Source organism: Pleurodeles waltl, chromosome 5 (assembly GCF_031143425.1).
Source record: "Pleurodeles waltl isolate 20211129_DDA chromosome 5, aPleWal1.hap1.20221129, whole genome shotgun sequence".
In the NCBI taxonomy this organism is placed as follows: Eukaryota; Metazoa; Chordata; class Amphibia; order Caudata; family Salamandridae; genus Pleurodeles; species Pleurodeles waltl.
The window spans coordinates 1,429,361,252-1,429,387,586 of NC_090444.1; the positions used below are offsets into that span (position 1 = coordinate 1,429,361,252).

General features: G+C 46.7%; 1 protein-coding gene across 1 annotated transcript in view; it reads right to left on the reverse strand.

Moving 5' to 3' along the window:
• The window catches only part of COL19A1 (collagen type XIX alpha 1 chain), a 2,318,824-nt gene that overhangs the window by 341,759 nt on the left and 1,950,730 nt on the right, over positions 1-26,335 (reverse strand). The window contains exon 42 of the mRNA XM_069235722.1: positions 13,128-13,154. Coding sequence (XP_069091823.1) covers positions 13,128-13,154 — 27 coding nt within the window. The remainder of the gene's footprint in view (positions 1-13,127; positions 13,155-26,335) is intronic.

Here is a 26,335-nt window from a genome sequence, read left to right on the forward strand (position 1 = left end):
CGTAATTTTGTTAAATATCTATGAGTTGAACACTTTTCAGAAAACGATTACAATTTGCATAGAATGTGATCTATTTGAAATTTGTAGAAGTATTATTTCTGGTTTAGGGAGAGAAGGTGACTGGCAGGAGGGTCACACACTGCAAAAGATGCCGTGGAAGAGGAGACTAGAATGGATAATGCCTAATTTTGCCGAATCTATTGAAGACAGAATGCATGCATTACTCATTTAAATTCCCTACTATCGTTTAGGGGTGACAATGAAATTTTAAAATTATCTCTCGTTTGCATTTTTTTTTTTTGTCTTTTACCAATGCAAGGCGTTTTAGCTGAGAGGGAAACGGTTGATTCTCTAAAGTTAAAACTTCCCTCTTTATTTAATGACTGTCAGCATTATGCTTCTCAGTTTACCCACTTTGGGTTCATCTTCTCCCTCTCAACAAGGCAACGGCCCATGCAGAAATTTGTGGGAAAGCCTTCCCTGTAAGCTTGCATCACCATACCAAAACGTGCAATTTCATTTGCAGGTTTGGCTTGGTTATTCTGCCACTCTGGCTTCTTCTCAGTGGGCGGAATACTATGGCAGCCTTTGGATGATGATGGACTACCATGCTACCATGTCTCCGCCCTGCCCCCCAGGCCAATCATACCAGAACTATTGACTGCAGTTCAATATTGGAATTTGGCCCCACAAGCAAGTGATTCCATTTGTACCTCCATATAGAAGAGTTCCTCTTTTGTTTATGCTATGGCATCTCGAAGCTGGACTAGGTTTAATGACTCGTGTTCCTGCACCTGCCCTCTGTCAATGTCATCATGAATATCCCTACCGTGCACAGCAGTGCAGCTGAAGCAGAAGAAACCATAGCACTGCCACTGGCCTATTTGTTTTACCAGCAGCCACACCATCTCTGCATACGTCCCACAGGCACAGCAGTGCATCTGCACGCAGTCCATGTCCCTGGATGATATGAAGTCCATGTGTGATTATTCAAGGAGATGTCTCAATTGTTGTAGCTCTTCTACATCTCAAAACTCTAGACCCACATGAGCCTGATGCGGGTTATACTATTCACATAAACCCAAGGTGTTCTTCGCTAGTCTTGAAATAGTCTTGGGCCTCACATGGGCACATGCCCTTCGGAGACCCTAGAACCTGAATAAAATGGCACAGTAGAATACCTGCTCCCCCGTATCCAGCAATAGGGCATCTTGAAGGTGAAACACAACAAAAACCTGAAATCGTGGAAGAATCTAATAGGTGTCTAAGGAAAAACTAATGAGAAGCAGTCTATGGACAAAATGAGGATCTGTGGTGTAATACAAAGACAAGACAGAAATGAATCATTGGAAAAAAGTTAATTTTAGTTCTTTTTTAAAATCTTTTAAAGTATACCTGTTTATGGGAAAGCATATAATGATGGCTACTAGCATTCACAATGGAAAGCAGAAACTGACCTACACCGCATAGATATATTCATACTTTATGTAGCATTTAAAAATTCTAGTAACTAAAGGTGGTTCGATGTAAACTATCCCTTTCCTTACCTCCTATTAAGTCTCCTTTTAGAGAAAAACGCTGCTAACAAGGACCTATAAATAAAAATAGCCAACACAGTGAGAGAGAAAGGGTTGTTTATTGGCAACTTTACTTACTGTTGTGCCTGAAAATAATGAATCTTCTGTGTGAATGTCTAATAAAAAAATGGGTTGCCTTGGTAACACGAGCAATTCAAAGATTTAGCGAGGCGCAGGAGAGTGGGCAAAGGAGGTGGGAGGCTGTCGTGATTCACTGATTAGGCTGGAGAGTTCAACAGATAGATTGTCGTGGAAGCCAGAGACATGGAGCCTGCGAGCATATTTGGGAACCAGACCAGCCAAACTCTAAAGCATCCTGAGCCTTCGTAATGGCGGCCACTACTTGTCCTCCTGAAATTAGTAAGCAGGTAGTCTAGTCTGCATTATTGATCCGGCAGTAACGGTGTATCATAACATTTGTAAGGAGTTCAAAGGGGGCCACAGCACAGAGTCAGAAGGGCGTAGCACGTGGAGGTGGAATCGGTTCCTCTTGTTGCCCTTCTTAAACGCACACATTTTGTCTCTCTTTTAAAGTTGACAATTATTGATGGTTTTTTAACAGAATCCCGTGTCACCAGGGCTCAGGTACTGAAATGATTTAACACCCCAATTTTCTCTACACACCTGATACTTTGCCCTGCGCGCTCAGCTGCGACAAGAGAATGTATCAGCCGCTGCCGTTTCCTGACCTTTCGTAACGTAACAACGTGTGCTTCTGACACGCCGTAAAAACATTGGAAGTTGTCTGTGGTAGGACGGGAGATTATTAAAATCTTAAATCAAAGGGTTTTGCCAGATCTTCCTTTCCAGACCGTCGTTCGACCCGAATAGGAGGCACCTGCTGCATTACGACATAACTCTTCTTAAGCTTCCATCCTGTAACGCAAGTCTCCAAAGTTCATTTCTCCTGGGCGCCATTTCGTGCAGATTTACCGGTCCCCAGGGGCGCGCGGCCTGGCGGAGTAGATCACTGCAAGGAGCTGTAGGAATGGAATAACTGCTCATCAAGCGGTAAATGCTTTGGGAAATACGTTGCCGTTCTCATTTTTGGTAGAATGTTAGTCTGCTCAGGCATTTGATTTTGATTACTCAGAATATCAAGTGATGGGGTGTTACTTTTTCCTCATCATTTAAAGTGTAACAGCAGACTCGCTGCTCCGTTTGCAATACTTTTCATGTGATGAATTCTGGGAATGTTCAACTCTTTTAAAAGCGCTTAGACGGCGTCTTCCTATAGCCGCATTACTTATGTCTGCGTTCTTTTTTCCCCTAGATGCAGGATTGTTTTCGGAAAGTTCCTTGCAGTTCAATATTGAGGGATTAGACCCCAGAATCAAGGCGCAGGCATCCGGAGCAGACTATCCATGGGGTATAACTACTATTACGATCCAGTGGTTTCATCAAATGCCTTGTGTTTGAAAGACAGTATCACTTCGGCAGATAACTTTGTCAGCCGAACGCAGACAGCTGACAGATCCCTGTCAGCAGTCTGCGTTCGGCTGACAAAGCTCAACAATCAAATATAAAGATAGACGATTTAATCAGTTTTACTAAAATACTAACATATAGCTCCCTTTAGTCGTGAAACGACTTTATGACATCCAAAACAGCCATCATGGCTAATAAAGCCACACCCTCTTTTTTGGTGCACTTCTTTCGTCGCTGTGATTGTGGTGTCGGGGCCTGGTGCCCACACTAGCGCTGGGTGCAGGCCCAATAACTGGACACACACCTTACTGTAGGTGTGGCTGCGCGTCCCTCGGGATAGCGGTTCTCTCCCGCACATCCCTTTATTACTTGGCACCTCGTGACCTCGGGTGCACTCAAACTCTGCATAAACAATGGGGGAGGTACGCCAAACACCCCTGGGGCCTGGGAAGGTCGAGGAGTTCCCAGGGCGAGCACCGTGACATCATAGATGTGCCGTTCCCTCTCTTAACAACATTACAGTGATCACGGCAGGCCAAATAGATAGGGCCATGTGGACAAATGTTATAGCGAAGCAAGGGTCGTGTTTGCAACTTTCAGCTAGCCAGTTGGTACCCCTAATATGGTTCTCCCTACTCCTGGTCTCACTCATTATGAAGGCAGCACCAGTTGCAAAAAAAGAGTAGCAGGTTCAAATGTCTTTCCTGTCTGAATTGTGCCCTCCTTTTACTTTCCCTAGTTCTTGAGAAGGGAAGTGGAGATTGTTGTGGGGCTATGAGTGTGATAATGCATTAAATCTTTGATGCCAGTAGGGAGATGCTATTTTCTTAACCACTGGCATTCCGGTGAATTTACCCCAATTGTGGGGGCAGCACGAGTGCTTTCACAAAGACTGCAGGTGAGTGGCTTTACATCATCTGCAGGCAACAAATGAGTGATTTAACTGCTGTGTATGTTGGGGTTTTTATTCCTGTGCTCGCACTCACCCCCAATGCATCGTGGTAAGTCTGCAAATCGTCATTCCCCCTTGCTTACCCTGCAGATAAAATGTAATGGCAAAATCAAGTCAATAGAAAATGAGGCTTTCGTGGAAGACAAGTAAAAGACAGCTTTTAACAGTGAGATGCACATGCGAAGCCCATTTTCCTGCCATGACTGAGAGAACGTCATTGACTTCAAAGTAGTGAAAGAGTTAAAGCTATAAATAGTACATATCGGTGGAAAAAGATGCTACAGAGCTTTCCATTTTGCAGTTCTGAAAACAAAGAATGTTTACAAACTATCACAATGGTGAAATATCTAAGACTAGTGACCAAAAGCACGCAGAGATGCACCTTTCTCAAAGTTACAACTTAGTTTTCTTTTCTTTTCTTTTCTTAAGGAGCACTTTATAACAGTAAATCTGTATCATATGAAAGACTAGTGGGTGCATTAAAGTGCAGGGAAGTACTCTCGCTTTAGGCCTCGTATTTCCCTGCTTTCTGCCTTGTCAGGTCTGATCAAGCACTTGGCAGCCCATGTAGGCTTATAGCCTGGGTAAAATCGTTTTCCATAAAGAATCCCACTGATGAGCAGTAACGCAGGCCAGCATCAAGATAGGGACAAAGAAAAAACATATAATTTGGATCAGTGTTCCAATCTTGGAAAAATTGCTGCATCACTAGTTCACTCCATTTTTTGTGACTAATACCTCCCACGACAAGCAATGTCCACTTTTCAGAACCCAACACAGCAGAAATTGTAGAGACAGATGATGTTGCCGAAATGAGCCTCTAGTGGGTAAAATGCACCTGAATCCCTTTTCTTGAATCCTTATCATCAATCCATTTCAATGTGGATAAAAAGGTAACTAAAATATATAAATATACACAGTGGAGTTTATACTGAAAGACACAGGTTTGAGTTCTGGAGTGCCACCTAACCGTTCACCCATCAATTAAATTATTACTGTTGCATTGGCTGATGTACTTTATTTTTGTTGTTGTTTTTGTCAAAGGTTCTTAGAGCAAGGGAATTAGGGCCAGATGTAGCAAAGGTTTTTACCCATTCTGTGTCTATGGGAAAAACTGTTCGTACATATGGCCCTTAGTGTGAATCTACCTTTCGCGATTTACTCCAATCCTACGCCACTGTAAAAACTAAAGAAAATGGGAATCACATTTGAACCAGGACCACTGAAGACCCTGGTAACTGTGGCGGTTAAAGGACCAACCTTGGTTCTAATTGCTAAGACAAATCTCTTTACAACAATTCTATTAATCGCAGAATACATGATGATATTTATATACATTGGTTTGTTTGCAAAGACTTGTGGGATTGTGAACGTATCATCTCATTGATGCAACTAGGCCAATAAGTGGAACTGCATGGAAGTCCTTAAGAAAGAAAGGGGAGCAGCCTTAACAGATAGTTACCATGCCATTCATGACATATACTGCATGGCTATGTGTAATTTTTCCCATTGCCAATAGGTTCTCAGAATTCTTCCTGTTTTTCTTCTCGATTTTAGAAAGTTTTCTTACAAGCAATTGCCACATAATTCATGATGTTTGCTACTAGTGAGTTTTTAAGAATGCCTGTATTTGAACTTTCTTACAAGCAATTGCTGCATAAACCATGGCGTGCGCTATTATTGAGTTTTTCAGGATGCCTCTATTTTAAGACAAGAAACATTCACTTTACTTTGTAGTAATTTATAGCAGTTAGAAGTTTAGTCTGAAGCTGAGGATTTGCTGAAGATGCATCATCCAGAAGAACAGTTTATTGTAATTAACACAACATATTTGATTACATACATTCAAGCATTTACTTTATAATTCGCTATGGCAATAGGACCAAAGAGTTATTTTTACTAACTGAGCAGGCTGATTACATTACATAATACTACATCCTTATCTAAATTAATGGATTAATAATTTGGTGTTTATAGCAAGTGAAAGAGAGACCTAAAATTAGGATGGCGTGCAGACATTGAGATATTTTATTCAGTGTAATATGATAAGAATACGGATGGACAAGGTACTTACCTACGGTACCATCTTATCTGGTAGAATAAAATATCTAGCTGCAGATTCCTTACCTTTGAATTTCCACAGGTGTTAGCCTGGATCCGGGGACTTTTCTTGAGCAGTATCCCTGTTCGCCATTAGGTGGCATTGATCAGGTCAGTGTCCATGTCGTCCGCACCGGATGTGATGGCGCAGGACCTATATAGGCGCCCCCCCCAGCTCACTGACATCAGTTTCTTTTCACAACTTTCCACATCAGAAGCGCAGAGCCATCAAGAACACTGACCACTGGTGCGTCAAAACTAGGGCCCTAAAAGGAGAGCTCCTGTCCCTAGAAATCAGTTCACAGCGTGGGGAGGATGAGTGGTTTGGTAAGGAATCTGCAACTAGATATTGTCGCTACCAGTTAAGATGTTACCAAAGCTAAGTAACTTGTCCATCTGATAGAGGCATCTAGTTGCAGATTTGTTATCTTGGAATCGATATGCAAGCAATACCATCCTCGGAGGTGTGTCTGCGAAATAAGATCATGCTAGAAAGTACTGCAGGACCATATGGGCAAAGTGCCCGACCCTTTGGACCTGACTATCTAGGCAGTAGTATTTAGTAAATATGTGCAGAGATGCCCATGTTGCCGCGTAACAGTGTCAAGGACTGGAACTCCGCATTCTAACACAGTGGTGGCACCTTTTGCTTAGGTAGAATAAGCATGCAAACCCTCCGGGGGCTGCTTTTTGGCCAGTGCATAGCTGATCTTGAGCATGACCCATCTGGAGATATTCCACTTCTGCACTGCCCGACCTTCTTCGCACCCACGTAACCGACAAAGAGTTGATTATCCACCCAGAATGCTTTTGTACGATCAAGGTAGAACGATAATGCTGTTTTGGGGTCTAGACAGTGGAGTCTCTGCTCTTCCTTAGAAGAATGTTGAGGTGAATAAAAAGTAGGGAAGGTGATGGATTAGCCTACATGAAAAGGCATAACCACTTTTGGCAAAGAGGAAGACCCAGTACGAAGCACTACTTTGTCAGGATAAATGGAAAGGTAGGGAGGCTTAGATGAAAATGCCTGCAGCTCACTTACCCGGCGGTCAGAGGTAATGGCCACAAGGAAGGCTGTTTTCAAGGTGAGAAGTAGGAGAGGACAATTGTGGAGAGACTCAAAAGAAGGGCACATCAGAAATGTCAAAACCAAATTGAAATCCCATTGGGGCATAATGAATGGGGAAGGAGAAAAAATATGTGTAAGACCTTTGAGGAACAAAGAAGGTTGATCAGGCAACCTCAAAAGTGCAGAAATCATAGACAAATAACCTTTGAGAGTGCCCATAGCAGAGCCCTGCTGGGCCAAATAAAGTATAAACAACAGAACCTCAGAGAGAGGGGCAGAAAGGGGGGGTCAACAGACTTGTATGTGCACCATGCCACAAATGTCTTCCAACAAGAGGTGTATACCGTTTTGGTGGAAAGACGCCTGGATGCCAAGATAACATTACAGACTTGGGGCACAAGATCAAAAGCTTTAAACTGCCGCTGCTCAATTTCCATGCAAGAAGGCGGAGACTGGACAGGTTCAGGTGCTGATCCTATGCTTGTGCTGTGCTCTCAAAGGGGCAGTCTGATCAGAGGATCAATGGCCATGCTTAATAGCTCAGGATACCAAACACTCCATGTCCAGTCCAGAGCCACAAGGATTACTTGGGCCCGGTCATTCTTGATCTTCTTGAGAACTCTGGGCAGAAGGGGCATGAGCGGAAAAACGTACAAGAGGCCTGAGTTCCACTTGAGATGTGAAGCATCTCCGAGCGATTGCCACCTTGGAAATTCCAATGCATAATACTGATGCGGAGGTGAACAGATTAAACCACGTTCTCCCCACTGCTGAAAAAGACCTTGCGCCACCTCCAGATGGATATGCCATTTATGATCGACTGAGCATTGTCGGCTGAGTTTGTCCGCTCTGACATTCAGAGAGCCAGCTAGATGCTGAACGACCAGAGATATGACCTGCTGTTCCAGACACATCCAGAGGTGCTGAGTCTCCTGTAAAGGGTCTACTACCCCACCCCGCCCTGCTTGTTTCAGTACCATTGGTGGCGGTGTTGTCCGTGAACACCTGCACTATCTTTCCATTCAGAGACTGAAAAAATGCTTTCAATGCCAGCTGGATCACCTGGAGCTCCAACAAGTTCATATGGAGTCTGGACTCCACCGGAGACCAGACGCCTCTGATCACGACCTTCCAGATGGCTGCCCCATCACAGGAGTGATGCATCTGTCACTACTGTCAGATCTGGTTGGGACAGGGAGTGGGATCTGCCTCTGACCCAATCGCGGTTCGTTAACCACCACTGCAGATCTCACGCAGTTTTCTCAGAGATCTGGACCATGTCCAAGAGATTCCCCTGATGCTGTGCCCACTGGAACTTCAGGTACCACTGCATAGCCCGCATATGGCATCTGAAATGTGTCACTAGCAGGATGCAGGAGACCATGAGGCCCAGCAGCCTCAGAGTCACTCTCACTGAAATCCAGGATAGAGGCTGAAACTTTGTTATCATAGCCAGAATATCCCAGACTCGCTGCTTGGGAGGATAAGCCTGAAACTGCACTGTGTCCAGAACAGCTCAGATGAAAGTGAGCATCTAAGAGGGAGTCAGGTGTGACTTAAGCACATTTATAGTGAACCCCAGTGAATACAGGAGGTCTGCCATAGCCTGGAGGTGGGATACGACAGCCTGGGGTGAGCCCCTCTTCAACAGCCAGTAGTCGAGCTAGGGGAAGACGGAAACTCCTGATCTGCGCAGATGAGCTGCAACCACAACAACCAAGGGATGCTGATTAGGCCAAAGGGGAGCACAGTGAACTGAAAGTTCTTGTAGCCTACAATGAACCACAAGTAACATCTGTGGGCAGACAGGACAAGAATATGGACTTAAGCGTCCAGTAAGTCCAACACTATTATCAAGGCTTCTGGGTCCATGGCGGAAAACACCTAAGCCAGAGTGAGCATTTTGAACTTTTCCTTCTAGAGTAAGAGATTAAGGGACCGGAGGTCTAGGATGGAGCGAAGGCCCTTGTTCTTTTTGGGGTACCGGAAAGTAGCAGGAAAAGCAACCACAACCTACATCTGGCACAGGAACCCTCTCTGTGGCTCCCTTGGCCAAGAGAGCTGTAACATCCTCTCAGAGAAGTGCCAAGTGATGCTCCATCATTCGATCATAGGATGGTGGCATGGATGGAGGGGTAGTCTTGAAGGGGAGGGAGTAGCCCCTTTGGACTATCTGCAACACCCCCTTGTCTGACGTGATGAATTGGCAGCGGAGCAGTTGATGGCGAATCCTGCCTCTGACTGGTTCTTGGTGGGGAAGAGTCAGACTGGAAAGGTTTGGAGGCAGTTGCAGAGGGGAATGGGTGGTGGACTGGCCTGATCACTGGATCCCTGATCCACGAGGTTGTTGGATCCCATGTCTCCAGCCACGCAGAGGCTGGGCAGCATGCCCGGCACAGTGACTGGTGGGGAATGTATGTGGGAGGGCACCCCTCCGTAACCACAAAAATGGCGAAAGGCAGACTGAGGGGGATGAGGGGCCACAGCGAGGCCCAAGCACCTGGCCGTAGCATGAGAATCCTTGAAGCGCTCGAGCGCTGAGTGCCATCAAAGGGCACGCCCATCAGATTGGCTTGGACATCCTCGAAAAGCTGGATATCCTCAAACAGGCGTGGTGCCTCAGGGCCACTATTGACGAAACCGCTGTGCCCAGTGAGTCAGTCATGTCCAGTCCACATCGGATCATGAACATTGCTGCATCTCTCCCATTAGCAACTGCTTGACAGAGTACAGCCCGGCCTCCTCTGGGACCTGGGACCTGTGGCAGCACTTAGAGACTAACGGCCCAAAAGGCATGTGGTGTTCACGGAAAGCAATGCAAGGTTGGTGTAAGAAAAAAAGGTCTTCCCAAATGAGTCCAGCCATTTGTATTCCCTAATCGGGGCTGCGTAAGGGAATGTTCCCTGGGAGTTGGAGGCTTGGATAATCAAGCTTTCATGGGAGGGTTGTTGCATCAGAAAACTTGGATCACCCGGAGCGGGCGATGGTGATGGGCAACTGTCCTCTTCACAAAGCCCCTGTGCTGGGTTTGGACCAGGTACCCATTAGAACATATGTAGGGGCTTCATTAAACGGGAACCGAGGTTTGGAGGATGAAGCTCCAGTTTGGAGCACCTCTGTCAGGAGGTTAGTCCTAACTGCCACCGAAGGCAGCTCAAGATCCAGGACCTCGGCTGTCCTTTTCACCACCACAGAATTTGAAGCTCCCTCCTCCGTAGCTATGGTAGGAAGGGAAAGCGTGCCAGTATCCGGAGAAGTATCCAGTCCGCTGGCTTCACCCAAGTCTGTCTGCCATTCCATAGAGTCTTGGAGCTGATATTCTAAAGGGTCCAGAAGCCCTCCCACTCATCACCATAGCCTAGGCCTTAGGAAAGGGGCTCAGGATCTGACATAGGAGGCAAGGCTCCTAGCCATGCCCATTGATGACCATCTGGCTCTGTGTCAGAGTTGGCAATAAGAATGGGGATGGCGACAGTCTGGGGCATGAGCGCTGAGGGAGTGTCAGCTTCAGGACCTGCATTGGTGAAGGTCGGCTTGGGATGACCAACGCTGGACCAGATCAGACATGGATCCATGGGTGCCCCTCTGCGCCAAGGCCGAATCCACCGGTGTGGAACCCGAAGGGCCACTTCTGACTCTGCAGAGCATGAAGGCACACCAGCAGAGTCAGGCTGCATAAAAATAAGGCGCATGGCCTCATGAAACTCTTTTTATTGGTCAGGGTTCACTCTGACTCCTGGAAACTCTGGGAGGTGCAGAGTAGACCCATGTGCAGGCTCCACAGATGGAGGCCTAGAATAACGACCCCCCCTCGTCTCATCACCTAAAGAATGCTTGGACTTCTTCCACTTCTTCCTATGCCTCGACTTACCTGATCGTCCCAAGGATTTGGAGTGGGAGGACGATAAGGGGGGACTCCACAACTGATCCCAGGACCTTCCTCTTGACCTAGTTCTTGACTTGCACAGAGTCAAGCATCAGGTCGTCATCAGCTTCAGGGACCGTTCTGTCGAAGCCTTCAGATACATGACCCAACACTCAGAGAACAACGTCGGATCGTGCTCCAGGCACAGAACACACATGAGGTGCAGATCTATCATGGACATCACCCGAAGAAAGGATCCATAGAGCTTGAACGTGGTCTTCCTCAATTACATCCTCAACGTATCAGGAGTTAAACAACTCAAAAAACTTCAACAAAAAGTCTAGAAAAAGCCAGTCAAAAAATGAGTGGCAGCTCTCTTCGGGTCAGCGCTGGCTGGCTTGGAAAGAACTGACATCAACACACCAGGGTGGCACCTAAATAGGACCGGCAATGTCACATCCGCTACGGACGCCTCTGACGATGGATGCAGACGTGATCTATGTCACCTCACAAAAAATCTCCAGATCTAGACTAACACCTCGGAAAATTCTAAGGTAAGGAATCTGCAACTAGATGTGTCTATCTGATATGTCCATCGAACATTTGTGAAGAGGTTTGACAAATTACAATAGAAATTTTGAGATAATGACTTATCACTTTCAAATTTTGGCCTCCAAGTTGTTGTTTTATTCTTCCTATTTCACTTGTGATTAACCAGGATATTTGGTGAGCAGGGTGATCAGATGAAAAGTTCATTTTCCAGAATATGATAGTACCAGTACTGCCAACAGACGCTATTCAAAAGTTCAAAGAGAGCCTCTTACAGGTTCCAGACTGAGATTTTGTGCACCAGGATATCCTACCACTATTGCACCACCACCAAACGTACTTGCCTATGTCCAACACAATATTCATCATGCAGTCAGTCAATGGAATGTTAAGTATGCCTTAGGTAGAGAGCCACTACCATTAATTTTTTTTTTTAAATCTGACAACTCATCTTTATGACTTAGCAACAGTTGATAAAAAAAAAAAAAGTTACCCACTGTTGCTATTTCATAAAGGCCTTCCAGGCCAGGCTGACAAGACCCTCAATGGGCAGTGTTGCTTGTCTAATGTGACTGAAAGCAGAAGGCACAGCTGCAGGAGGGAGAAGGAAAGCCGGGGAGGTGCTAGGAGTTGGTCAAGGCTGGGAGGTATTTTTTGTTCTTTTTTTTGTAACCTCTGGAACAGAGATACATAACAGAAGTCATGTTATGTATGGCTCTCCCATTACTCCTCTGCCACTGAGTAGCAGGTAAAAGCAGGGGTATATGATTTTGGGGGCCATACATAACATAAAATTATAGATGGGTAAAAATTGAATTACGGGGGTGTGATTCACCGTGGGTTTCTGAGTGACATCTACACAACTTAAGCTAGGCTCTTGTTGTCTATTTGATGTCATTTAGAAGCCCTCAGCAAAAAACATCCCCGTAATTCATTGTTACCCATCTATAATTCTGTATAGTAAGATTATGATAAATTGAATTCCAGTGCATCAACTGTCAAACTTAAACATTTGTATGACCAAGATAGAGTTTGAGGCGAGGGATGCTAAACATGTTTCAGTGGTATCACCGGAAGTTTTCAGTGAGTTGAATGTACAAAATCATGTTTCCGCAAATCCAGAGGTGCTATTATCACTTCAAAAATGAGACATTGTCCTGTAGGTTGTGTTAAAGATTATATTATTAATAATATTAATAGTCAAGTGTTTTTGTATATAGACTATCATATTCATTATTTCTTTTTGTAAGATCTGTAAAGAGATGCTATTAGTACCCAATTTCGTGGTACCACTAGGCACTGGCAAAGCAATGCTCTGCAAAAAGCATTGCTGTTCAAAGAGACAAAACAGTGAGCAAAGAATTTCGTACTGGACTGTTCTTTTTATTATTAAAAAATAATAACAAATACATGTTTTCTTTCGTTATTATTCTGAATCTTTCCACTTCATGAGATGTAGAAGTTGAGTAGAATGATGCTTTATCTCTTTATTGACTATGAAAATATTATCTATTACCTGTCCACATCAAAAGAAACCAATTGTGCATACAGCAATGGCAAGAACAAGAGAACGCAAAATGTACATACCATCGGGCCGATGTCACCTTTGGGCCCCTAAGAGAAAAACAAATCCAATAAGGACACAATTACAAAATAGTAGAACCTGATGAGCAACAGTTAGGTCCTGATTTTGAGTGGCCCATTAATTCTGGTATATGCTGTAACTCTTGTTACAGCACATACTGAAGTTATGAGCTTTGTGGCTAAAGCCGCACTCCATTGAGATTACAGGGACATGTCGATTTTGGGCGATAGGAGTCAAACTCTTCGTTATTCCTCAAAAACCCATAGTAGTCGATAATTATCACACCTAAACAATTGTGAACATCTCGGTGTCAGATTTTATCAGAAGAGACAAATAATAGTATCCAATAAAAGGCCACATGTAAGAGGGTCTAAGTGTTTTAAAACGTCAGGAGTTAAAAAAATAACACCAGGCATGACTTTTCAATTGACAAATGTAGAGGCAAATTGTGAGTTCTGATTTAAAAAGAAATAGGTTGCAATTTACCTTGGTGAGCAGATAACGTCCAATAAGCCAACATGTCTCAAAGTGGCAAGGGCAGAAGGCCACTCCTTCCTACTGATAGTCTACAACTACCAACAGAACCATTGTAGTCACACAAAAGGGGACCTTTGTATGACATTGTTAGGACTACTCACCCTTTCTAATGCCTCACGTATGGAACTGGGCACTTACTCTGATAAAAGCAGCTCCTGCGGTGCTGACACATAGAATCCGAGACTTACATTTGCCCTCCTCTGTACTGCAAAAAAGGCACAGGGCAGTTCATTGTCTCCTTTTCACTCCCCACCCGCTTCTGATCACATGTACAATCAGGTCAGTTCTCTCACTCTCAGCCGCTTCATCTGCCACAAGCACAAACATACTGAATGATGTAACAAGGACATCAGATTCAGTATTCATCTACAGCAGGTCTGAAAAGTATTTGAAAGTGATGAAGAGAATAGTGGGCACAGGAAGTAGCACAAGTGGCGCATGAAATATGGTAAAGAAGGTTTAAAAAATGAGTTGTAAGACAGGTAACGCAGAAGCAGTCTGAATTCCATACTGTGTCATTCAACAAAAATACATTGCATAAATGTGAGAGGGGCAGGTTCATAAATCGTTAGTGGCTTACACCATGTTAACACACTGAAAAATTGTAAATTATAAATATCTGGTCTGAAGCGTGTCAAATGTGACTTGCGTGCAAGTGACAGCAAGGGATCATATTGAAGCCAGTATTGGACTGGAACAGAAAATAGAGAAAACTGAGGCAGATTTGAAGCTGTTCAGACACACACTTTAAATTTTTCACACATATGGAAGACTGTATGGAGTGCGCTTGATGTACGCCGTGTTTGCTGTAATATCAGGGAACTTAGCAACAAAACCGGTCCACCAGATCATAAAACAGGCCCACACACATCGAAAAAAGTGGCCACACTCTGACCTGTGAGACCAGCCCGTTGGGCTTCGCCGGATATCCGTATAGGCCAGTCCAACCCTGATGGAGGTGGACAGCAAGTTTGTTATGCTCTGCATCTATGTGGTGAGCATGTAGAATGTTAGAATGAAACATGTAGAATGTTAGTGTTAAGATTCAACTGATGAAGCTCGTGCATGGTACGTTCCGCTGGTGGCAGTTGGCGCGTGTCCGGACGAGATGTCAACGGTGGCTTCACTGTTGTGTGTTCATTATTGCCAATAAACACACTGAACATTTACACATCTTCATGCTTCTTCCGCCATAACAAAGTTCCACAAACATGGACATGTTTGAAGGGAATGTAAAAGGGCAAGAGTGGCATACACATCAGTTTTCATTTTTTGTTTTTTTTAGGGTTGGCTATTTCTTACAGGACCACGATGCCACAGAACTATTACAGATTCCTGCATCACAACTGCGACGCAACTGACTGCATAAAATTCAAGATGACAAGATTCAGTTGCAGAATTACTGGTGTGGTGTTCCTGTATATCTTATAATGAAGAGCTTAATATGAAAGTCAGTCAGGGGGAAAGTACACACTGCAGATATGTGGACTTATAACCACTTTGGGGAACTGTGTTACAGAAAACAAGCAGAAAGAGATTACGTTATTAGTTCAAGTGGTGTAAAAAGTGTAAAGGTTTGAATGTGGCTCAAGTGGTTTGTAGAGTTGTAATTAATGGACCACAGGACTCAATAGTTTGTACATCTATGTCGGGCAGTTTGATTTGGGCCAGGACACCAGAAAAATACCCATCCTCCAGCTGTTTACCTTTAGTGCAAGGCGTCTTTAAACATCGTAGTTTTCGAAATTGTTGTAACAGTAAAATGTTCGGTTGCATTCAAAATGATGGCCTGCAGGTGCCCTTTAACTCTATATTCTGCACGTCACCATGCTTGAAAAAATACTGAATTGCTCTTTAACTTTGCATTGGGGGTGTGGCTGCTCTGTAGTTAAATTGCAGTAAAGGTATATTGGGCCATATTTATACTTTTCGACGCACAACTGCGCTAACGCAGTTGTGCGTCAAAATATTTAACGCCGGCTAACGCCATTCTGAAGCGCCATGCGGGTGCCATATTTATTCAATGACGTTAGCCGGCATTAGCCGGCGGAGCTGCCTGGTGTGCATGAAAAAAAATTACTTAAACCAGGCAGCACCGGCGTAGGGGAAAATGTAGCTTGGGCGTAAAAAAATGGGGCAAGTCAGGCTGAGGCAAAATTTTCGCCTCAACCCGATTTGCACCATTTTTTTAGACTCCCAACCCCCATTGAAATGACTCCTGTCTTAGCAAAGACAGGAGTCATGCCCCCTAGCCCAATGGCCATGCCCAGGGGACTTATTGGTCATTGGGCATAGTGGCATGTAGGGGGGCACAAATCAGGCCCCCTTATGCCACAAAAAAAAAAAAATACTTACCAGCACTTACCTTAATGTCCCAGGGGTGGGTCCCTCCATCCTTGGGCGTCCTCCTGGGGTGGTCAAGGGTGGCAGGGGGTGTCCCTGGGGGCATGGGAGGGCACCTCTGGGCTCCTTCCGCCCACAGGTCCCTTAACGCCTGCCCTGACCAGGCGCTAAAAAAACGACGCAAAAGCGGCTGGACGTCATTTTTTTTGACCCGCCCACTCCCGGGCGTCATTTTTGCCCGGGAGTATAAATACGGCGCACATGCCTCGGAGTCATTTTTTAGACGGGAACGCCTACCTTGCATATCATTAACGCAAGGAAGGTGTCCACGCTAAAATAATGACGCAAACTCCATGAACTTTGGCGCTAGATGCGTCTAACGCAAAAGTATAAATATGGAGTTCGTTTTGCGTCAAATTTGTGTAAAAAAAAACGACGCAAATCCGGCGCAAACAGAGTATAAATATGGCCCATTGTCTTCTCTCCTGCGCCAAACAATAACAGGGACGCTCATTTTGGAGTAACATGCCATATATATTTACATATATATTAAGAAATGGGAACCTGTTTTATTTATTGTGTGTTTTAATGATACTCAGTTCCTCATTGTGACAGGATACCATGATGGAACTGTGATAAATAGCAATTAGTTCTTGAAAAAAAAATGTTGTTCACTTCCTCATCAAAACTGTAACCAATCACAATGGTTCATGTATCCAAGCCTATGTTACCACAGTGTTATTCTGGTAGCTCATGGACAATTGATTTTCAACAATCAAGCTAATAACTGGCATTCGAAAGGACAATGGATTTGCTAAATTCAGAAGGGGTGGCCCCTCCGACAACAGAGTGCCAGGATGGGGTGTGGCAATTGCTGCCAAGTGGCAGCAGGGACCTGTTCATGTTTGAAGTGCGCATGTCCCTTTGGCTGGCCGTCTTGCGACAGTACCAGCATGAAACCAGCGACAGGATTGGCTTGTTCAGTTCCCTGGCTCCCGTGACGTCAAGCTGTGAGAGACGACACATGATGTAAGAGAGAAGATCTTCACCGGGTAGGTGCCCTTTAACTTTTATTTTTATTGTATGCCCTCCTAAGCTGACTGCCACTGGAACTCAGTTTTCACAGTATTTGAAATATTTGTATGTTAGAATAGACAGTGCAATGTAGTGCTTCTCAGTGTCAGCAGCAAACTATTACACGCAAATCAGTAGGAAGACAAGCAACAAAATAGGAACGTGACTTCTAATTGGGGGCAAACTGACACACTAGTGAAAGTAAAATTCACAGAAGGGTTATGTGAACCAGAGACTTGAAGAATTTTAATGAATAAAGGACTCAAGCTAAAACACTGTTGCTCTCTCCCAATGAATGTGAACTTGGGCACTGTTAGACCTGACAGCCTTAGGGTGGTCACCCCTAACTTTTTGCCTGCCTCCCTCCCCTTTTTGGACACTGTTTTTGCTGGCTTTTAGACTCTGCGCACTTTACCACTGCTAACCAGTGCTAAAGTGCATATGCTCTCTCCCTTAAAACATGGTAACCTTGAATCATACCTGATTGGACTATTAATTTACTTATAAGTCCCTAGTAATGTGCTCTCTATGTGCATAGGGCCGGTAGATTAAATGCTACTAGTGGGCCTGCAGCACTGGTTGTGCCACCCACTTAAGTAGCCCCTTTTTCCTTGTCTCAGGCCTGCCATTGCAAGGCCTGTGTGTGCAGTTTCACTGTCACCTCGACTTGGCATTTAAAAGTACTTGCCAGGCCTAAACCTCCCCTTTCTCCACATATAAGTCACCTCTAATGTGTGCCCTAGGTAACCCCTAGAGCAGGGTGCTGTGTGGGTGAAAGGCAGGACATGTACCTGTGTAGTTTACATGTCCTGGTAGTGTAAAACTCCTAAATTCGTTTTTGCACTACTGTGAGGCCTGCTCCCTTCATAGGCTAACATTGGGGCTGCCCTCATACAGTATTGAAGTGGTAGCTGCTGATCTGAAAGGAGTAGGAAGGTCATATTTAGTATGGCCAGAATGGTAATATAAAATCCTGCTGACTGGTGAAGTTGGATTTAATATTACTATTCTAGAAATGCCACTTTTAGAAAGTGAGCATTTCTTTGCACTTAAATCTTTCTGTGCCTTACAATCCACGTCTGGCTGGGCTTAGTTGACAGCTCCTTGTGCATTCCCTCAGACACACCCCAAACACAGGGTACTCAGCCTCACTTGCATACATCTGCATTTTGAATGGGTCTTCCTGGGCTGGGAGGGTGGAGGGCCTGCTCTCACACAAAGGACTGCCACACCCCCTACTGGGACCCTGGCAGACAGGATTGAACTGAAAGGGGACCTGGTGCACTTCTTAGCCACTCTTTGAAGTCTCCCCTTTGAAAGTGCTCTCCAAGGGCTTGGATAGAGCTTGCCTCCTGTTCCCTGAAGTCTCAGGACCAAAAAGACTTCTCTTTTTCACTCGGACGCTCCGTGCGCCGAAATTTTCGACGCACAGCTTGTTCCGCGGTGAGAAAAACGCCGCACACCGACGCTGATCGACACGACGCCTTTGGGACGACCGGAACTTCGACGCACGGCTTCGCAAGGACAACGCCGCCCGACCTCCAGAGGAGAAATCGACGCGACACCTGCCGTGAGATCGTAATTTTGACGCGCAGCCCCGCAGAACGATGCGCAGCCGGAAAACAAGCAGGAAAATCCACGCACAGACCCGGGACATCTGGTAATCCCCGCGATCCACAGAAAGAGACTGTCCGCGCGCCGGAAAACGACGCACGACTTCCCCGCGTGAAAAATAACGACGCAAGTCCGTGTGTGCTGGGGAGAAATCGACGCACACACCCTTTTTCCACGTATCTCTTCTTCTGTGCCCTCTGAGGAGATTTTCCACTCCAAACCAGGTACTTTGTGCTTGAAAGAGACTTTGTTTGCTTTTTAAAGACTTAAGACACGTTGTATCACTTTTCAGTGATATCTCTACAAATTCACATTGCAACTTTATTCGTTTTGACCTACAATTATCCTGATAAATATTCTATATTTTTCTAAACACTGTGTGGTGTATTTTTGTGGTGCTATATGGTGGTATTGTATGATTTATTGCACAAATACTTTACACATTGCCTTCTAAGTTAAGCCTGACTGCTCGTGCCAAGCTACCAGAGGGTGGGCACAGGATAATCTTGGATTGTGTGTGACTTACCCTGACTAGAGTGAGGGCTTCTGCTTGGACAGGGGGTAACCTGACTGCCAACCAAAAACCCCATTTCTAACATTGGTGATCAGCGGTGAGGATAGGACTTGTATTTGTGCAGTGACATACAGTAGCTAAGTATTTCACTACCTACCCACAGTTGAAGGTCAACTTGATTTTTTATCTCTTTTTGCAAATTCGTTTTTTCCTGACAATTTTCAAAAACTAAATCCTCATTCAACATGTCTCTGACTGGGTCTCAGATAGGAGACTTTGACCTAGTCCTGTTGGATACATATACGGTCAAACAACTAAAAGGATTCTGCAGGGCAATGAGGGTACCCAGCCAAGGGGCCTCCAAAAAGGAGGACTTTCAAGTGGCGCTGAGGGCCTGGGCAGAAGCCCATTTAGAAGAGGATGATGAGGAAGAGGAGCCAGAAAATGGCCCCTCAGAGGATTTGTCACTATCTGTGGATGGTGTTACCACTGCAATTGTGCCCCCTTCCAGACCAGGGAGCAGTGTCTCTGTGCAAAGCCTGACCACAGAGGAAAGGAGAGAGGAAAGGGAGTTCCAATTGCAAATGGCAAAACTGAAAATTGAGGCTCAACAGGAGGAAAGAAGGGCAGAGAGAGAAGCCAAGCAAGCTGAGACTGAAAGAGCAGCCAAACAGATTGAAGCTGAAAGAGCTGAAGCTGCAGCTGAGAGAGCCTTGGCTGAAAATAAACTGTTATTGGTTCATGAACTGAGTCTCAAGGAGCTGGATCTCAAGGCAAAGCAGTCTGAATCCAGCAATAATGGTGGCAGCATACTGACAGGACCTGATGGAGAAAAGAAGGTTCGTATACCCAAAAATATGGTGCCCCGTTTTTTGGTGGGAGATGACATAGATAAATGGTTAGCTGCTTATGAAGTTGCACTAAGGGCTCATGAGGTTCCTGAAGGGCAATGGGGGATAGCTATGTGGGGTTATGTACCGCCATTGGGGAGGGACACACTTCTCACATTGGATCAACCTGATCAAAACACATACCCACTTCAGAAAGCCACTTTACTTGCCAAGTTTGGGCTGACCCCTGAGGGATACCGTCAGAGGTTCAGGGACAGCACCAAACAAACCACACAAACATGGGTAGATTTCTTTGACTTCTCCAGTAAGGCACTGAATGGATGGGTGCGGGGCAACAAAGTAGATGATTATAAAGGTTTATATGACTTGATTCTGAGAGAGCATATGCTTAATAGTACTTATACAGAGTTGCACCAGCACTTAGTGGATAGTAAGCTGACTGATCCCAGGAAGCTTGCTGAGGAGGCGGACCTCTGGGCTAGCACCAGAGTGTCCAAGAAGGTACCTGGGGGGGACACCCACAAAGGTGGTCAGGGTTCCCAACAGAAGAAAGAGGGGGGAGATAAACTTACAGATAAGGAACTCTCAAAAGGCCCCCAAAAGAATTCCCAGGGAGGGGGTGGCAACCCTTCCTTTTCCAGATTTGGGAAAAAGCCAGGGACATATGATAGGTCAGGAAAATCCAATCCCAAATGCATGGAGTGTTACCAGTATGGTCACTATAAAGGCGACCCCCAGTGCTCCAAGAGGGCACCGTCCACTACCGGACAGACACCTGCGTTGACTAGTGTAGCGCTCGGGGGGGAGATGGACCCAGATAGCTTTGGGGAACAGGTAGAGATTTCCCTAGTGTCCCTGGGAGAAGGAGAAATGGTGCCCAAAGCCCACATGCCCCAAAATACTTCCAAGTACAGGCAGTGGGTCACCATTGATGGGCAGAAGGTGGAGGCTCTGCGTGACACAGGAGCCAGCATGACTACTATCAAGAGTCAGCTGGTGTCAACAGAGCAGATAGTCCCTAATACATTCCACCAGGTCATAGTCGCTGACAATCGTGAGAGTCACCTACCGGTGGCTCTGGTTCCCTTTGAATGGGGGGGGGTCTCTGGTACTCTGAAAGTAGCTGTGAGTCCTGCCATGCCTGTAGATTGTCTGTTAGGCAATGATCTTGAGTATACTGCTTGGAAAGAAGTGGAGCTCAGGTCTCACCTGGAGATGTTAGGGTTACCTGAGTGGGTCTGCATGACCACACGGTCCATGGCTGACCGAGAGGGAAGTCAAGGGCGCCTGGAGCCTGGAACAATGGCCCAGAGAGCTGCCAAGAGGAGGGGCAAGGGGCGCGGGAAACCAGCCCCAGAAGTTCCCGCAGTGGCTGACGGGGCTCCTGAGGAGGAGGCTCCCGAGCCAACTGGGGAAGACATTGCCACCCTAGGTGACTTACCTGAGCTTGCTGGCTGGCAAGTTGAGGGTGGACCCACCAGGGAGGAATTCTGCAAGGCGCAGAAAGAATGTCCCACTCTGGAAGGTTTGAGGAAACAAGCCTCAGACCAGGCAGCAGGTGAAGCCTCTGGCGATCACCACATATACTGGGAGAATGATCTCCTCTACAGTGAGCCTAAGGTTCCGGCCTTTGGGGCAGCGCGTACGCTGGTGGTCCCCCAGTGTTACCGAACCTTCCTACTGGGTCTGGCTCACGACATTCCCCTGGCAGGACATTTGGGGCAAGGCAAGACCTTTGACAGGCTTGTCACCCACTTTTATTGGCCCAGAATGAGGACAAACTAAGATAAGTTCTGCAGATCTTGTCCTACCTGCCAGGCCAGTGGTAAAGCAGGAAAAAGGGTTAAAACCCCCCTGATTCCACTTCCTGTCATTGGCACCCCCTTTGAAAGGGTGGGCATCGACATTGTTGGTCCATTGGACCCCAAAACTGCCTCAGGCAACAGGTTCATCCTGGTTTTGGTGGACCATGCCACCCGTTACCCAGAGGCAATCCCTCTGAGGACCGTAACTGCACCGGTGGTGAACAGAACTCTGAAGGGGATATTTACCCGTGTGGGATTCCCCAAGGAGATAGTGTCTGACAGAGGCACTAACTTCATGTCTGCATACATGAAGTCTCTGTGGGATGCGTGTGGTGTAACCTACAAGTTCACCACACCCTATCACCCCCAGTCTAATGGTGTTGTGGAGAGATTCAACAAGACCTTGAAAGGCACGATTGGTGGCCTCCCTGAGGCCATGAGGCGTAAGTGGGACGTCCTCTTACCATGCCTTCTCTTTGCTTACAGAGAGGTCCTCCAGAGGGGGGTAGGGTTCAGTCCCTTTGAGCTTCTCTATGGGTACCCTGTCAGGGGACCCTTAAGCATTGTCAAGGAGGGGTTGGAGAAAGCTCCAAAGGCACCCCCTCAGGACGTGGTCAGCTACATGTTGGCCCTCCGCAACCAGATGACTCGCTTCTGGAAAGAGGCCCAAAGTAACCTTGAGGCCAGTCAAGAGGTAATGAAACGCTGGTATGACCAGAAGGCCACCCTGGTAGAGTTTCAACCTGGAGACAAAGTGTGGGTAATGGAGCCAGTAGAGCCTAGAGCTCTCCAGGACCGCTGGTCTGGCCCATTTGAAGTAAAGGAGCGGAAAGGGGAGGCCACTTACCTAGTGGACCTCCAAACCCCTAGGAACCCCCTAAGGGTGCTCCATGTTAACCGACTAAAGGCTCATTTTGAGAGGTCTGAGATCAACATGCTTCTGGTCACAGATGAAGGAATGGAAGAGGAGAGTGAACCTCTCCCCGACCTCCTCTCTGCCCAAGAAGGTGATGGGTCAGTGAACGGGGTCATTCTTTCTGACTCCCTGACTCTAAACCAGAAAGGAGACTGCTATGAGCTGTTGGAGCAGTTCTCCCCCCTGTTCTCCCTTACTCCTGGACTGACCCACCTCTGTGTTCATGACATTGACACCGGTGACAGTCTCCCTGTGAAGAACAAAATTTACAGGTTATCGGATAAGGTGAAGGCCAGCATCAAGGAGGAGGTCTCCAAGATGTTAGCTCTAAGGGTTATCGAGAAATCCAGTAGTCCCTGGGCCAGCCCAGTGGTGTTGGTCCCTAAGGCTACTGCCCCAGGTGCGAAGCCAGAACTCCGGTTCTGTGTGGACTATCGGGGTCTCAACTCAGTCACACGGACTGATGCTCACCCCATCCCGAGCTGATGAGCTCGTTGACAGGCTGGGCGCTGCCAAGTTCCTGAGTACGTTTGATCTTACTTCAGGGTACTGGAAGATCGCCCTGACTGAGGGGGCTAAAGAAAGATCCGCATTTTCAACCCCTGATGGCCATTACCAGTTCTGGGTGATGCCGTTTGGATTGAAAAATGCCCCCGCTACCTTCCAACGGTTGGTTAACGGGGTCCTAGCTGGCAAGGATGCCTTCTGTGCAGCCTACCTGGATGACATAGCTGTCTACAGTTCCAGCTGGGAGGAACACCTGCTCCACCTCAAGGAGGTGCTTCAGGCCCTGCAACAGGCAGGCCTGACCATCAAAGCTAGTAAATGCCAGATTGGGCAGGGTTCCGTGGTGTACTTGGGACACCTAGTGGGTGGTGGCAAGGTGCAGCCACTCCAGGCCAAGATTGAAACTATCAAGGCCTGGCAACCACCTAGAACTCAGACTGAGGTGAGAGCCTTTTTAGGCCTCACAGGATACTACCGCAGATTTGTCAAGGGCTATGGTACCATTGTGTCACCCTTGACAGAACTCACTTCCAAGAAACAACCTAGGTTGGTGAATTGGACAGAGGCTTGTCAGAAAGCCTTTGACTCCCTGAAGGAAGCCATGTGCATGGCCCCGTGCTCAAGGCCTCTGACTACTCCCAGGAATTTATCGTGCAGACAGACGCTTCAGAGCATGGCATAGGGGCAGTCCTAGCACAGCTAAATGAGGAGGGCCTAGACCAACCAGTAGTCTTTATTAGCAGAAGGCTATTACCACGGGAACAAAGGTGGAGTGCTATTGAGAGAGAAGCTTTTGCTGTGGTCTGGGCACTGAAGAAGCTAAGACCCTACCTGTTTGGGACTCACTTCCGGGTTCAGACAGACCACAGGCCCCTCAGATGGTTCATGCAGATGAGGGGTGAGAATCCAAAACTCTTGAGGTGGTGAATTTCCCTACAGGGGATGGACTTTACGGTGGAACATCGCCCAGGGGTTGACCATGCCAATGCTGATGGTCTCTCCAGATAATTCCGCCTTAGCGATGAGAGCTCCCAGGAGGTCGGGTAGCTCTCCCCACTTTCAGCTGGGGGGGACACATGTTAGACCTGACAGCCTTAGGGTGGTCACCCCTAACTTTTTGCCTGCCTCCCCTCCCCTTCCTGGACACTGTTTTTGCTGGCTTTTAGACTCTGCGCACTTTACCACTGCTAACCAGTGCTAAAGTGCATATGCTCTCTCCCTTAAAACATGGTAACCTTGAATCATACCTGATTGGACTATTAATTTACTTATAAGTCCCTAGTAATGTGCTCTCTATGTGCATAGGGCCGGTAGATTAAATGCTACTAGTGGGCCTGCAGCACTGGTTGTGCCACCCACTTAAGTAGCCCCTTTTTTCTTGTCTCAGGCCTGCCATTGCAAGGCCTGTGTGTGCAGTTTCACTGTCACCTCGACTTGGCATTTAAAAGTACTTGCCAAGCCTAAACCTCCCCTTTCTCCACATATAAGTCACCTCTAATGTGTGCCCTAGGTAACCCCTAGAGCAGGGTGCTGTGTGGGTGAAAGGCAGGACATGTACCTGTGTAGTTTACATGTCCTGGTAGTGTAAAACTCCTAAATTTGTTTTTGCACTACTGTGAGGCCTGCTCCCTTCATAGGCTAACATTGGGGCTGCCCTCATACAGTATTGAAGTGGTAGCTGCTGATCTGAAAGGAGTAGGAAGGTCATATTTAGTATGGCCAGAATGGTAATATAAAATCCTGCTGACTGGTGAAGTTGGATTTAATATTACTATTCTAGAAATGCCACTTTTAGAAAGTGAGCATTTCTTTGCACTTAAATCTTTCTGTGCCTTACAATCCACGTCTGGCTGGGCTTAGTTGACAGCTCCTTGTGCATTCACTCAGACACACCCCAAACACAGGGTACTCAGCCTCACTTGCATACATCTGCATTTTGAATGGGTCTTCCTGGGCTGGGAGGGTGGAGGGCCTGCTCTCACACAAAGAACTGCCACACCCCCTACTGGGACCCTAGCAGACAGGATTGAACTGAAAGGGGACCTGGTGCACTTCTTAGCCACTCTTTGAAGTCTCCCCCACTTCAAAGGCACATTTGGGTATAAAACAGGGCCTCTGCCCTACCTCATCAGACACTTGCTGGAAAAGAAACCTGAACCAGAAACTACATCCTGCCAAGAAGAACTGCCTGGCTGCTCAAAGGACTCACCTGTCTGCTTTCTACAAAGGACTGCTGCCTTGCTGTTGGCCTGCTGCCTTGCTGAACTCTTGTCTGGCTGTGAAAGTGCTCTCCAAGGGCTTGGATAGAGCTTGCTTCCTGTTCCCTGAAGTCTCAGGACCAAAAAGACTTCTCTTTTTCACTCGGACGCTCCATGCGCCGAAATTTTCGACGCACAGCTTGTTCCGCGGCGAGAAAAACGCCGCACACCGACGCTGATCGACGCAACGCCTTTGGGACAACCGAAACTTCGATGCACGGCTTCGCAAGGACAACGCAGCCCGACCTCCAGAGGAGAAATCGACGCGACGCCTGCCTTGAGATCGTAATTTCGACGCGCAGCCGGAAAACAAGCAGGAAAATCCACGCACAGACCCGGGACATCTGGTAATCCCCGCGATCCACAGAAAGAGACTGTCCGCGTGCCGGAAAACGACGCATGACTTCCCTGCGTGAAAAATAACGACGCAAGTCCGTGTGTGCTGGGGAGAAATAGACGCAAACACCCTTTTTCCACGTATCTCTTCTTTGGTGGCCCTCTGAGGAGATTTTCCACTCCAAACCAGGTACTTTGTGCTTGAAAGAGACTTTGTTTGCTTTTTAAAGACTTAAGACACTTTGGCCCTCATTACAACTTTGACGGGCGGCGGAGGCCGCCCGCCAAAGTTGCGCCGCAGGAATACCGCACCGCGGTCTGAAGACCGCGGCCGGCATTCCAAGTTTTCCCCTGGGCTGGCGGGCGGCCGCCGAAAGGCCGCCCGCCAGCCCAGGGGAAAACGACCTTCCCACCATGAAGCCGGCTCGTAATCGAGCCGGCGGAGTGGGAAGGTG